The 14,998-nt window shown below is 41.9% G+C and overlaps 1 protein-coding gene across 3 annotated transcripts; it reads right to left on the bottom strand.

The window, feature by feature from the left end:
* Positions 1-4,037: 4,037 nt before the first annotated feature.
* CCDC174 (coiled-coil domain containing 174) lies at positions 4,038-14,724 on the bottom strand (the record flags this gene model as incomplete). 3 transcript variants are annotated; one of them, XM_079540189.1, is made up of 11 exons in its annotated part: positions 4,038-4,909; positions 5,214-5,354; positions 6,672-6,819; positions 7,024-7,118; positions 7,444-7,580; positions 8,837-8,932; positions 10,179-10,359; positions 11,578-11,636; positions 13,175-13,275; positions 14,091-14,195; positions 14,683-14,724. In XM_079540189.1, 11 exons carry the CDS (start codon positions 14,722-14,724, stop codon positions 4,038-4,040), a joined length of 1,977 nt encoding a protein of 658 aa, XP_079396315.1. The 3 variants fall into 3 exon arrangements, with proteins under 3 accessions (XP_079396315.1, XP_079396316.1, XP_079396317.1); XM_079540190.1 differs by having other exon boundaries at positions 5,214-5,351; XM_079540191.1 differs by having other exon boundaries at positions 5,214-5,342.
* Positions 14,725-14,998: the final 274 nt, after the last annotated feature.

The raw sequence follows: 14,998 nt of genomic DNA, 5'->3' as shown, positions 1-14,998 counted from the left end.
GCTCCCGCCTCGCCCTGAGGTGACCGTTGGGCGCTGCGCGGTGGCTCCTCACAGAGCAGCGCCCACCTCAGGAGTAGCTTCCGCGGCAGCAAAACGCTGATGGCTGGGCAATGAAAATCCATCCCGTGCAGTTGGAGGCTGGGAAGCACAGATGAACTATCCTGCAAATTCAGAGCAACAGGAAGGCTGAGCAAGCACAGAGCTGCTAGCAGGATAGCAAACTTGCTTCAGATTTTGTTTGAAGGTGCTCAAAATTTCCAGCAACACATGAAGAAAATATGGTTGCAAACTCCCAGTGCAAGCATGAGAAAGCATTTCGTATTTGCGTAATTCACATCTGTTCTGAGACTTCTTCACACTGCCAGAGATGTCTGTTATCTACTTAGATGGGATTTAGTTCAGGCAGCCCCGAGCTGAAAGCAGAGCAAGGCTGTAAAGCTCACAGTAACCTCACACAGCATCGCAGGAGGATCCAGGCTGCCCTCAGTGTGTACCACGTTCAAAGCTCCAAAAGCACGCTTGCTCCTGCACTAAGATACGGACAAGCTGGTCCAAACCCAACACCAACATCATCGTTTTCACCATTTTCATTATTATTCCCATTCCTCAGTCCAGTACAAGTGAGAATGACTCTTGTAGGAAATGAACACTTCCCTGAAGCTTCACATTTGCTACACAAGAACAGTGGAAGTGAAGCTGCGTGCTAATGAGGGAAACAACCTTCCCTAGGCTGCTTGGTTTCTGTGCTGACAGCTTTCCCTCTCTCTGGTAGGTAAGCCTTTTTATTTTAGCTGTACCTAAAAGGGACACATGAGAACCAAAAACACTGGAAATCATGAGTTCTGAGTGTGAAGGCTGGCACAATTAACACCAAACAATTGAAAATGGGTTAGTAAATGCCTCTGAAAGTGAGGAAGAGCTTTGGGAAACAACTTGTATATTAGCAGGCTACTTCACGCGAGGCTACATTATTTATTTTACCTATCTGTTTATTTTGAACCATGTAATGTTTGCTCTTGCTGATAAGCAAACCTGAGGTGCACACAAACAATGCAGAAAAGGAGGTGAGGTTGTGGGTACAAGTGTTTGAGAGAGAAGCAGTAAACTGGGGCAAGACTGAGGAAGATGCTTACCAGGGGGAGTCACAGTTGTACCGACAGCATAAACCTCTAAAATATGCTAAATGACTCTGAGCAGAGCTAGGTGAAAAGAAGGTTGAAATGACAAGTGGAATTCTTTTTTATGCAGGATAGCTGGTTAGGTAGGTAATTTACATCAGTCATAGGTTGAAGTATGGTAGCAGATCCTTATAAACAGCCCAAGTGCACACCTGCTTTCCCTCAGCATCAAAGTAGGTATCCTGGGGAGATGCAGGAAAAGGGGAGACATCATCAAGATTGGGAAGAGGAATGGGGCCTTGATAGTATATCAAATAAGCAGTAGTCTTACATTTACTAAATTACTGACAATTACTAAATGAAATGAATTAGGTTGCTGATCAGGGTAAAGTTACTGAGGTGGTCCAGAGTGAAATAAAGAGTGAACAGAAACACATGCTCCACAGCATGAGAGAATACACACAAGTGTTTCACCCAGAAACCAGGGCAAGAGGGGAGGAAACCAAATGGCAAAGTGACAGACCGCTGCTGTGTGAGAGCTGTTCTCAGCAGGCTTTAGTTTAACATGGGCATTGAACTGCCTTTCTGGCCAAGAGTCCTCCTGTGTTTAACATCAGGCTCTGGAAATAAAGCTGACAAAGGAGCACTTTGATTGTTAGTTTCTACATAATGCTACTTTATGAATGACATTCATTCCTTAGCACAGCTGCAGCTCAGTGTTAAACTAATGCGAAGAGTGTATAGCTCTTAAATCACACATGTACATAAAATTACCCCCAGTCTGAAGGGCAGAGAGAAAACAGAGCCCAGAGGGCAGAAGGAAATGAATGCAAATGATTAAAATAGTACCAGAATAGATGGAAATGTTGTTTATGTGGCCGTCTACTAAAGGATGTGATTGCTATAATGAACTCCAGTCCTGCTCTAATAATTTAAAATGTTTTGCTCACTCTTTGGAGTTACTTCAGTTCTAAGAACATCACACCCTACTCTGAGTCATACCCTCTTAACTGATTTATGTGAGGTCTTCAACATGAAACTTCTCTAACATCCTAAAATGCTTCACTTCTATTCAAATGCAGTTAATTCTGACAAGCAATTCCACAATTGTGTGCACATCTAACAGAACTGCACAGACAATGGCTTAAAAGCATCAGACTTCCACTACTGTTGTCTTAATGCACAAAAAATTTAAGCCCATTTTCTGCTTGAAATTGTGTTATGAGATTACTATGAGATTATCTTTACAGAAGCTCCTAAAGCATAGGGCAACTATTTCAAACTTAGAATTCAATGTGAGGTGACACAGCATTTGAAAAATTGCTCTAGGATCAGAATCATCAGATCTGCAGCATTACTACAAAACCCTAGCAGTAAATTCATACATACTGGCAGGATTTCTCAGAGCAAATGTGTAAGAGTAGAGCATGGATGTTGACAACCTGAGACTGTACCAAACTAAAGAGGAAAGAAAACAGCGTCGTATTGTTACATTTGCAAAAAGACAGATTCATAGCTTCTTCCTTTTAGTCAGTGGTATACAGTCATTATTTGTTTTCAGGTTCTTTATTCATCCTGAAGTGTTTCAAGGAAAGGAAGAAGTATAAACTCTAATGCCACGCTGCCCAGCTAAGTTCAGGACAGCAGCAGCTATGCTTTTTGCACCTTTCGGGTGGATGCTGGCATTGCGTTGCTCTCCTTAAACTCTAGGTCTGTTCAGAGAAACAGAAGCCCCACCAGTCCCACAGCCATCTGATAACAATACAAGACTGTAGAATTCTGTGCCTATAAACTGCTACCAGTGGTGCTTGCGTGGGGTGGTATTCCTCATGTCAGCAATGGCAGAAAAAGGAGAAACAGAAGTACTTAATAGCTGAGGTTAAAACAGTTGACGGACAGCGACTGCGTTCTGCTCAGGTCAGAACAGTCCCAGGTCCCACAGGAGCAGCCCAGAGCAGCAGGCCATCTTTGCCCTTTCACCGCTTCAACATCGCTGCCCTTCAACTTTACAGAAAATACACAACTGCCTGTTCTAACCAACTTTTCTTGTTTTTCTTTTTGTGAGCAATTAAAATACAAATGAGAGGTACCTAAGTTGCCTTCACAATTCCAAATGTTCCAAACGGTTACTAAATACAACTGTCATTTACTGAGACTGCAGTAAGTTTATTTGGTGTGGGTTAGCTTGCTTTATGTATCACTGCAATACACAGATTTCAGAAACAAGTATTAAATAAAGCCTTAAATGTAATAGAATGATGCAGGAATGTTCTTGATCAATGAAGAAAGCATTTTCTAAACCAGTAAGACAGTAATTTCAGGTGTCAAGGCTTCCAATTCAGTGGAGCATTTATTCTTAGTCTTATCATTTATCATTTTCTGTAGTGCCCTCCTCCAACTCTGATCTGCTTCACAGAATTACAAGTTAGACACAGACTTCAGGAACTCAGAAGGCATTATGAGCATAGACAGCACTCCCCACACTTGCTTGCTAGCTAATATGCTGCACTCTGTCCCTGAAGTTGGGTAATAAAGTGGGTAACATTTCTTAAAACCTTTTTGTACTTAGCAACAGCAGGTCTGCCATTTCAATACTGTTTCTATAGATATTACTGAACCTGTAGTACCTTCAAAGCAGAAGCTATACCCGAAAGTACAGGCATAAGCGGTAAAGAATAAGAACACATACTAAGCTAATTAAGCAGTGACAAAAAAGTACATAATTTTAATAAAGAGGAAAAAAAAGAACAGGCAGGGTAGAAGTACAGCTGTGATGTAAGGTAGCTTAGTTTAACAGGAAATTTTCATCTACTTACAGAACCTTATTTTTCCCAGACACAGGAAGATAACATTCTTGCTCAGAAGGTAATTCTACTCCAGATCTTTAAATCTCAGTTCTTGTTTATTGTTTTACTCAGTTCAAGTCACTTGTCTGTAATAAGACAGCATATCATCTAAACTTTGGTAAAGTGGCTCCTGATTTTGCTTGTCACCACTGTATGTCTGCCCTGGAGGAGGTGCTTCCTGGGCGCTGCAGTCACAGGCCTGCACTGATTGTGCTGCATCCTGAGTGCTGCAGCCACAGGCCTGCACTGGCTGTGCTGCATCCTGAGTGCTGCAGCCACAGGCCTGCACTGGCTGTGCTGCATCCTGAGTGCTGCAGCCACAGGCCTGCACTGGCTGTGCTGCATCCTGGGTTCCATAGCCGTAAGCGTGCATTGAAAATGGCACATTTGGAGAGCCGTAGCCATAAGGCTGCATTGGTGGCATGATATGTGGAGTGCCATAGCCGTAAGGCTGCATTGGTGGCATCATATGCGGAGCGCCGTAGCCATAAGGCTGCATTGGTGGCAGCACATGATGAGCACCGTAGCCATAAGCTGGCATTGATGGCAGCATGTTCTGAGCACCACAGATGTAGGGGTGTGCTGACGGCAGCCCATCCTGCTCATCACTGCTGTCAGTCTCTGCCGATGTTGATCCATCTTCAGCATCACTGCCAGAGGCCTCAACTGGTGCTGGCCCACCTTGAACACTGTTGCTGTACGCTTGTACAGATGGTGGCACGACTTCAGCTCTGTGGGTACTGGCCTGCACTGATAACTTCTTTTGGTCCTCTGATATTTCTGGTTCTGTTTTTCCAGGAGAGGTTTCAGGACTGTTCAATTTCTGGCTGCTGTAACTATCGTCCTTCTTTTGTCCCATAAAGTAATCAGAAGGTGGTGCAAATTCAGGATCTCGCTCATCTCTGAGTTCTTCCTGCTTCTTCGACCATTGTCCAAACATCAACTCTGTTAGAACGAGGGAAAACAGTAGCTTAAATATTGATTTCAGCGAGAAGAGAGGAAACAAAGAAACAGAAGATGCAGTTCTTAAAGCCACCTGAAGTTACTTTCACCTAGTACATCACTGGCTAACATGACTTCAGTAAGAACTGAATTAGAAGATTTTAATACAGTAAGACTATATATTTGTCCAATGTAGGAAAACAGAGCAGAACTCCCATTGCTCCAAAAAATATAAAAAAAAATAAGAAATAGTCAGGAGAAAAGCATCAAGAGAGCAAGGAATTTTGTTCACCCTTTTTTTCCTTACCTTTGCCTTTATCCCACTCACGGACATAAGGCACACCAGGCTTCGTATCTCTTCTCTCCTGGATGACAACCTCTACCTTTCTGCTTGGTCTTGGAACTTCAGGCTCAGCTTGTACCGGGCTGCTGGTGTCTTTCACCTCTACTTTGCAGAAGAAGAGAACATTTTTTGTTACAACCTCCTAAATGAATTTCACAGGCAGAACAGGAAGCAATGCTATACAGAGACAAGTTAGATTAGTGTATAGAAAGCTTACAGTAGCTAATTTCATTCTAACAATGAAATGAACCCTAGTTTATTTTTTAATTCATTCACACTAGTTCAGAGAATTTAATGGGTAAGCCAGGTAGTGAGGCTGTGTACTTCATGAGTTTTCTATCCATATCAAAAGACTGGTGAAAAAAATCAGTTGCCTAGTAGCCCAAAAAGCAATGTGCTGAGTGTTATACTGACACTAGAAAATTGTTAAAAAGAAGAACATGAGCATGTATCTCCACTTCAGCAATCCTAGAGAGGAACACTTCCATTCTTTTTCTTCTGAACAACAGTAAGTTGCAGCAGCACATTACTGTTCATCATTTCCAGAACGCTTCACAGTTAATGGCTTGGCTAGACTTCTGACAAGTTAAATATTAGCTACAGTGGAAGACAGGACAAGTGACTAGTAGTGTTATAAGGGGAACAAGGCAGAGATGGGATTAGAACTCAAATTCATCATCTCAAATCCTGAAAGCTAGAGGTACACTCTGCTTACAGACAGGACTGAAACTCCAAGTCAATATATGATATTGAAATCAACTTGCTAATATTATTCTCACTTATCTTAAAAGCCAACCAGTACAACTTCAGCAGCTCCGCCACGCTTCATTAACCTGCACAACTCCTGCTGTCAGGCATGACTTCAAAAAGAATCAGTCCATGCATGACATCCCACACTTCTTCCTGCATTATGAAGCTATTTCTGGAACAGTTTTATATCTTCACTGTATGGGAACTGCTGATCACAGCCCGAACCTCTGACTGACCACCTAGGCAAGCAATGAGTCAGCTGCAGGAGTGAAGGTGAAATCACTTGTGGTACCAGAAGGGGTGGAGCCTGGCCCCACCTCACCTAGATCCCATTTAAGGGCTGCCTGCCACTGAGGAAGGATCTCTTGCTGGAGATCGCTCCTTGTGAAGTTTACTGCAAGCCTATGACACCGGTGAGCATCGCCATTTATTTTATCTTTCCACCGTGATAATCTTACTAAGCCTTACCTCTGTACACCCACTGACTGCACACGCATTGACTGTACATTCACATAGTTATATGAACTCTCATATTCTAATTTATATTGCGCATACTGAGTATATAATATCTGTATCTTAAATCTCCAAGCCTATCAGTTGTGTGCCCACCCATTGGTCCGGTACAAGATGGAACAGCAACTGTTGTGGTCTTGAAAAGATATCTATTCATACCTCCATTCTCCAGTTTTTCTGCCTCTTCTTCTAATCCTTCTTCCCTTAACTTCTTCACCTTCCGTGCTCGAAGTTTAGACAGCCTTGATTCTAGAGCTGCCTTCCTTTTTTCTTTTAACTGTTCTCGTTTAGTTCTTTGATCCAGTGTCTTAACAGTAAAGAAAAACATGAATTAATATTCCCGTGTTACTATAATCAACTACGTATCTTCCTTTGCTGAAGGACTGAAAGCAATATTATCAGGTACTATGTTTCAACAGGGAAAAGGAGACAATTTTCAGTCAAATGCAGGCATCACTGATCATAAGACAAAAAAAAAAAACCAAACAACCAAGTCAGGATGCTCCCATACCTGCTCTCTTAGCATATCCAGTGTCGCCCGTTGTTTATGCCTAAGATCCTGGTCACGAGAAAAGGCAAAGTAACCAACACCAAGCTGTCTGGCCTCTGAGAAGAAAAAGTCAATAAAGTTATCCTCAGTTTACTGGCAGCATATAGGCACTGAATGACCACATACACCTCTCTATTTTTTTCCAAATGTGTAAAATAGGCTTAGTTAGATGATGTAGGAAGTGAAGCCTCCTCAAGGAGACAAAAAAAACATAGTTTACTGAAAAACAGAGCTAGAAGAATGTCCCAGCAATATGAACAGTTAATACAAACGTGGTTCACATGTATGTGAAGTTTGCCATTTGGGCAACAAGAACACCTTTCCCTTGCTTTCTCCAAAGTTAATCTGTGTGAAGCTGAGTACACAAAGCATGAGGCATACCGTTTTCTCGAATGTCCTCATAATGAATGGGCCCCATGGGTTTTTGGAGGGCTTCTTCTTCTTCTTTTTCCCACTGCTGCCTCTGAAGTTCTCTTTTCATATCTTCAGATAACAGCGTGTTCCCATCAGGGTCCAGTCTAATTAAAAAAAAACACAAAGAAGTGGGGGGAATTAGGGAGAACAAAGTTGCTGGTTCCACGGTAACAAATAGTGACATTCAGTTATGATGTCTATCATATGTTATAGTTATGAAGGTCTAACCCACTCCTGCAGTTTCTACAGAATATCACAGGAGGCACCACTTAGAGATAAAGCAATGATGAGTATGGCAAGGTACAGTAGAACATGTTATTAAAACACTTAAAAGTTCTATCCTCTCTCAGAGGCCTTATCAAATCCTAATCAAAGACAGAATGGCTGATGAAATGTTACACGTTCGCTCTTACTGTCATCTGTTTGGATGGTAGCAACCACACGTAGAAGTATCTCAGATCGATGTGAGAAGATGAAAGCCATTTGGAATAGCACAAAGCCAAGTCAGTTACCCTATAAGTCAATTAGTACTCAGCATGGAAATATTTGCTTTCTCAAGGGAAGCAGCAGCATTTCTCTCTTTTCATCTAGCTAAAGCAAGCTTTGCTGATAGATGCTCATCCATATCAATCCAGAGACTGTAATTTCAGAACACTCCTATTCTCTTTTTATTTTGAAAACTAGTAAGTTGCTGCTGTGAAAGTATCTACACCAGCAGCTCTGCTGAGGTACCCTTAGATTACATTCTGAAAACAACTCTGTGCTGCCATAATAATTTTAATAGGAAAAAACAACCAGTTAAAGTGCTGTTAACAAAAGCAAAAGCAGTAGAGATCTAACAAAGTTGGATTTGCTGAAGGACTACGAACAGTTTTCAGGTTGTTTGGAACCAGGAATCACTTCTCTGGCATTTTCTGGAAGCTCTAATAAACCACAATTAGCTTACATGGACCACAGTTTTAAAAGAAGCATCAGGTATCTGAGAGATTGCTGAATCTGTTTATTAGAACTCTTCTCTACGAACTACATAACAAGGTTATTAAGAATTTCATTCAGTTTATTACAAATTTCACTTGTGCTTTTATTTCATACGGCCTCTACTCTCTTGCAATTTAAAAATACTACACCAGCCACATCATTCAAATGGTCAGCTGCCAAGGAATTCTTGACATAGTTTATAATAGAAACTCAGCCTGAATTTATAATAGGAAACATTGATAAAACTATTGTCATGTACAATTTCTGTGTTGCTTCTCTGGCTGTTTCTTAAGGCACAGTGCAGAAACCAGCAGAAGCTGGCCTAGAGCAAACCTAGAGAAAGCAGTAGATTAAACAACTTTGCACTGAGAAAGGGCAATACCTTTTCCCTTGAAGTTCCTGATCCATTTTAAGTATACTTGGCAAGTCCTTCTTCATACAGCGTCTGGATCGGCCCAAGGAATCAACATAATCAACCCTGTAATGAAAGCAAAGGACATTTCACACAGAACTTCTGCTTGCAGGCTTACAGACAACAGCAGCAGTGACATTTTCCAAAAAGCATCTGACACCTCTCAGACTCTCTATATACACCTTAACTGAAAGGTAGAAGAAACTGTCAGACTCCCAACGTCCCATTCTGAAAGGCCACGTGACAGTTTTACCAGAGACATTTACTCAGTCTCCCTTTGAGCCTTCTGTTTGCTCTGATAACAAGGTGGTATAAAGAGACGTTCAGAAGTTAAAACATCATCAAGTTTTCACACTAAATAAAACTAGTTCTAATACTTGCTTCCTATGGTGAAAATAACAGCAAAGCATTGACTTCTTACAGATATGAAAATGCTACAATACACTTCAGTTATCAACCTAAAGCCCATTCAGAAGAGCTTGATAGCATTCATTCAACATGCCCAACAAAGGCTGAGTAAAATGCAAGCAAGGCGTTCCTCTGAAGCACACACGGTGCTTCTCAGCAGCTCTTCATAGCACCAGGCACTTAATTTACAGTTGTCACCAAAGCTGATAAAGAGCTATACTTACTGTTCAGTGCTGCTAAAAGCTACCTGGCATCATGCTGCTTCTATTATCCCAAGTTAGAGAATTAACATTACAGCTGAAAGCATAGGATTGACAACCTAGTTTCCCCAAACCAAACTTTAAGGGATCTGTACTTTTATCAAGTTCATCATTGGATCACTGACGGTTCCATCTCAGTATGACACCAGTAGCACTCTGCATTATCTGCCCTTCCAGCCTAGCAGTTTATTCTGGAAAATTACACTGCAAATCTTACTGTGGCCTAAAAAAGGCACAGTGCTCTTTTTCATATTGCTTATTGCTGTTTTAACTGATTACCACAATTAAAATCTTTGTTCCATAACCATTCTTCACTTGTTGATAAAGAAAACATTTAGTCAGACCAGTTTTGTAACTTCCATGAACTATGAAGAAGAGAAGCTACTGCAACACATCTCACTTGTAGTACATTTCCCTCACTGGTGTTCCTCAAAATCCCGGAGGTAGATTCTATTGTGGTGTTGCCTTTGTGAGAACACAAAGTATTGTCTCTTAAGACAGGAAATAGGAAGAACCACCTCTTCTCTATGTGTAGTATTAATCAAAGCATCAAAAACCCAATAACTGTCACTGCACATTCTGTGGAATGGAATTCTTTTCTCATGCAATTGCCAAGCCTCAGCAGCCCACTCAGCAGTACCAACCATTCTTCATCTGGGTCCTCTGGCGGTGGTATTTCCATTTCTGGTTCAATTTCCTCATCATCTGTCTCTTTTTCTAAAGTCTTTCTAGCAGCTTCGTTCTGATACAGTTCCTGTACTTCTCGCTGTTTGTCTATGATCTTCTGAGTGAAATCCACTAGGTACAAATCTTCAGTTTCTTCATCTGAGGCAGAAAATCAATTTGTAGGGAAGAACCACAAGGAGAACAGAACTCAACACAAAAATCAATAGGTACATCACGGGCACAGACACCTCCGCAGCTGCCAGCAACACCCCTGTCCAAACCTCTGGGGAATACCTACATCTCACCTCGGGTCAAACAAACCTGGAGCTGTGAGCTGGCTCCACAATGATAGCCTCCATTTGTGAACACAGCTTTTATGCTTTTTAAAAGCAATTATTTATGTGTGAAATACAGAAAAGATATCCCTCTCCACACTGAAGTATTCTATGCTCATTAATTATTTCAAAGCTCTAGGGTTTGTTACACAACAGTACAAATACTTAGAAACATAGAATCTCTAAGGCTGGAAAAGACCCACAGGATCACCCAGCCCAGCCATCACCAACAGCACTCACTAAACTAAATCATCACTTATTTGATGCTTAGCATTTCCTATGTTAGCAGGAAACAGGCTCTAGAGTACTTCTTTGAAAAGTGGAAAACAGTGACGATGGCACATGTGGCAAAGTTGGACACTAATAAGGGAAACATTAGATATTAATTGCAAAGACATCTGGATTCTGGTCTAATAAGTATTTCTTGCAAGTGACTGAATACGTGAAAAAAGAAAGGGCCAGATCAGGATTCTTTAGCTCTGTTATCTGCGTGACACATTGCTGCTCTTCTTCATAAATCCCAACAGTTAGATTGCAGGACAAAAAAATAGCAATCAAGTGCTAAGACTGCATAATGGAGAACACGTTATTTTTTTCTCTAAGATTCTATATTGAAAAAACAGAACACATTCCACCCACTTAATGGCTGACTGAATGAAACAAGCTCATGGTGATTTACTAGGACAGACTGTCCTTCAAAAAGTAATTCCATATTTTCCAGTACTTACATGATTTTCTCTCTTTGATAGCAAAATTACCCATGCCAATCATTTTGCATAACAGCTCCAAAAAAAACACTTTTAAGTAAGAAGACGAGCAGTGAATTTATACTGCTGCAAGCCACTAGATAATGATAGGCCAATCGTTAGGGTGAATTTTGGAAACAAGTTCATATCTCTATCCTTAGATATACCACATTGATTAATAGGAAACACTATAAAAAATAATTCCAATTTAAATTAAAACAAAAAAAGCAATTATTTAAGTTTATCTTGTACATCAGTGCACACAAAACTACTTATTTTAGGTTAGCTTTGTTCACCTGGGAAATCGCCTTTTGTCATCTTCTCGTACAGCTTCGCTTTCTCTTCAAGTTTCTTCCTGAGAAACAAACAAACCAACCAACCTGTAACTTCACCAATTCCAAACACCATTTGGAACCATTTATGAACCATTTATGCTTAGGTAAATGAGGAAAGTAATGCTAGGAATGCTTGAAATATCTACTAGAAGCAGAGTAATATCTGTTGTTCTTTTTTGTTTTAAATTTTAAATGACGTTTCTGAAGAAACACAGATATCCTGTTCCAGAGCTTATACTGAAAAATAAATTGAAATCATAGCTGAAATTACAGAGTCAGTCTTCAGTGTAACACACTGAGAAGGCATGGGTATGAAGTCGCTAATACTCTACCTCTGCACAACTATTATGGTTGGTCAGATAAATACTAGAAGACTACTTACAGGTGTGAGATACAGGGAAAACAAACAAACAAACAAACAACAGTGTTACAGCCAGAAAGATTAATGCAGTAAAAGGGTGATACAAGAGTGCAACAGCAAAGGGACTACCACAGAAAGAATGGTATTCCAAAAGAAAAGAAAAGATACCTCATCTCTAAAACTCCAGGCTTACAGGAAGGACTCTACAAAAGAGAGCTCTCCAACCAGAAATCCTTTCCCCACGGGGGCCCTTCAGTGAGGTCTCAGAGAGGTGCAGCCAGGCTCCACCCCTTCCTGTCATGCAGCTGAATTGCCTTCACCTGTTCTCCCAGGTGCTCAGTCAGTGGTTCAGGCTGTGACTCAGCAGTTATCATACAAACATGATTTTTTTAATTTAAATTGAAAACTTTAGCTGATTTCTGGAACAGCAGAAACCAATTTTGACGAGCTAGAATCCACTTACAGAAAAACAGCACATTGATTATAAATGGTGTTTTCATCTGTAATGGAAATGCTAAGTCACAGCCTGCAGCACTGATTGAGCACCTGGGGGAAGGCAGGGCTAACCCAGGGGAGCTCAGGTGCATGCAATGGCCCTGAGTGACTGCAAGGGGTGAAGCCAGGATCCAGCCCTTCCCAGCCCTCATTTAAGGGTTGGCAGTGGAGCTAAGGATATTTTTCTGGAGGTCCTTGCATACTGAAAGCCTTCTAAAGATAAGCAGTTTTTTCCAGTGTCTGCTACTATACTGTGGCATGTTCTCATTTGTTACAGCCTAGGCTTGTGCTACTTTACTACTACTGCTGTATTTTCCATCATATACTTTATTGTACAGCCAAGCTATTTAGGGAACAAACCAAATTTACAGAGCCATCTTTTGTTAAGTCTAATAAATGGTTTGAGATGTAAGTTCTGAAGCATCACTGCCCTGGATTTCGCCTCTAAAAATGATACTCAAATCTCAGCAGCCTTATACATCTAGATAGTTGTGATGATGTAAGGGCAGATGTCTCTAGAGCATAAGAGCATTTCACTACAGCCCATACACTGCTCCCATAGAGCATGGGACTGATGCTGGTCTCACCTTTTGGCCTATGAGAGCTGCTCATCTAGAATGCACATAACTTTCAATGTACTTTTCTAACTACTGAAAAACAAATTCTACAAAACGTTCCTTTCTTATAGAGCTTGAGAATTACCTTGATTGATCTAAGGTTTGATCCTCTTCTGCCTTCTGCTCAATGTCTTTCTCAGCTCGTTTTGCAACTCCTGTGTTTTGTTTAGTCCAGATGCTTGGTTTCTGCAGGATATGATTTTGTAACAACAAACAATCATGAAATGATAAACATCACTCAATCAAGTAAGGTTTTTAAACGGCCTCGTAAATGCATTTGACTTGAGATTCTACCTGCTGTGCTGTAGAACACAGCAAGTATGACCTAAAATGACACATTGCTGTACTGTGTGATAATGAAGGTCAGGGTGAGAAGTATAAGGAAATATATATCAGGCAAAATCTATTCTAGCAAAGTTTTCATGGAAAAAGTGATGAATAACTAAATAACAAAGTTATGAACTGCTCATATTCTCTCCTACATTCATTTCAGATTAAAAATACAGCTTTTCAGTTTACAGTGCAACACAACCTTCAAGTACAGTAACTCTAGTACTAAGAAGTCACAGCAGAGATAGAAAACATACAGTAAAGAGTAAAAATGAGTGAGAATTGTCTGTTCGCTGTGATGCACTGTGACAGAGAGGAGCACCCAGTATGGCATTTATCAGAAAGCTCAGTGGTTCTGGATGAGTTTACCATCTTCCCCCCTTCAGGGAAGCGAATAAACTCCTGAAGTGAAGCAGCAGCATATTTCTCTGTAGATAAAAAAAAAGCTTTGGCTCCTGAGAGAATGAAACTTCAGAGGTTACTTTGATAGGCATGGGCAGCAGTTTGCTGCTGTGCACAGAAATCACATCTGAAAATGTGCTGACAGAAATCAAAACTTCCTCATGGTGAAAACTCAAATGGCAATAGAACTTTTTTTTTTACTGAGATTTAAATGTGTACAAACTGCCTTAATTTAAGGAGAAAGGATAAGAACAGAAAACCGTTTCTACCTTATTGGAGGGTTTGGGCTTTGCAAAGATGCCTGCATCTTTCAGTAGCTTCTCTTTCTTGAATTCTTCTTGTTTGCGGAAGAGTTCTGCTTTGAGATCTACCAACTACATCATCAGCAAAAGGAACAAACACGTTGCCGACCATCAGTAACTGGAAATAATTATTCCTCTATGTAGTAAAATAACCGACTACTAACATCTATGCGAGCATTTAATCGCAGTTAGACGTGGACCCTAAAAGCAGCGATCTGATCGAGAAGGTCACTGCTAAGCTTGCAGCGCTCACGGCAAGCCGAGCTGCGCGGGCACTTCCCACGGCAGAGCGGCGGGCAGCAGGCCGGCACACAAACAGACGCTCCCCTCCCGCGCCCTCACTTCACAGCGCACCCCGACACGATGAGACTCCGGGCCCTTTAACCGGCCGTGGCTCAGCGCACCGCGGGCGCCGGGCCCAGCAAGGAGCCCAGCACAGCGCTGCCCGGCCGGGCCTCGCACCGCCGAGTCCCGCTTGTAAGCCGAGCCGCAGGCGCTGCTGCGGATGCTACCGCTCCCTTTCTCTGCTTCCCAGCCGCGGCGGAGCTTGCTCGCTTACGGAGGAGGCGGCCACGTCCAGCGGCTTCTTCCTCCGGTCCATGGCGGCCCGAGCTCCCCGGCAACCTCCCGCCGGCCGCTTCCGTCCCCGCTTTGCGGCGATGCCGTAAAGTGCGGCGAGGTCGTAAAGTGCGGCGCTGTTACGGCAGCGCTGGTATGGGCTGATGGGTCCTTCCTTGCCGCTTTGCTGGGCGGAGGGGAGGATGGAGTCTCCGTGGCATAGGTGCTGAGTTTGGGGCTGCGCAAGGAAGGATTGTGGGGGGTTACATAGCAAAAGTGACTTCAGTTCTGGTTTAGTTGGTGAGTGACTGCTAGAG

This window comes from Tetrao urogallus (assembly GCF_951394365.1).
Source record: "Tetrao urogallus genome assembly, chromosome: 10".
In the NCBI taxonomy this organism is placed as follows: domain Eukaryota; kingdom Metazoa; phylum Chordata; class Aves; order Galliformes; family Phasianidae; genus Tetrao; species Tetrao urogallus.
Note: the sequence above shows the minus strand (reverse complement) of the source record. Positions and strands in the feature narration are given on the sequence as shown.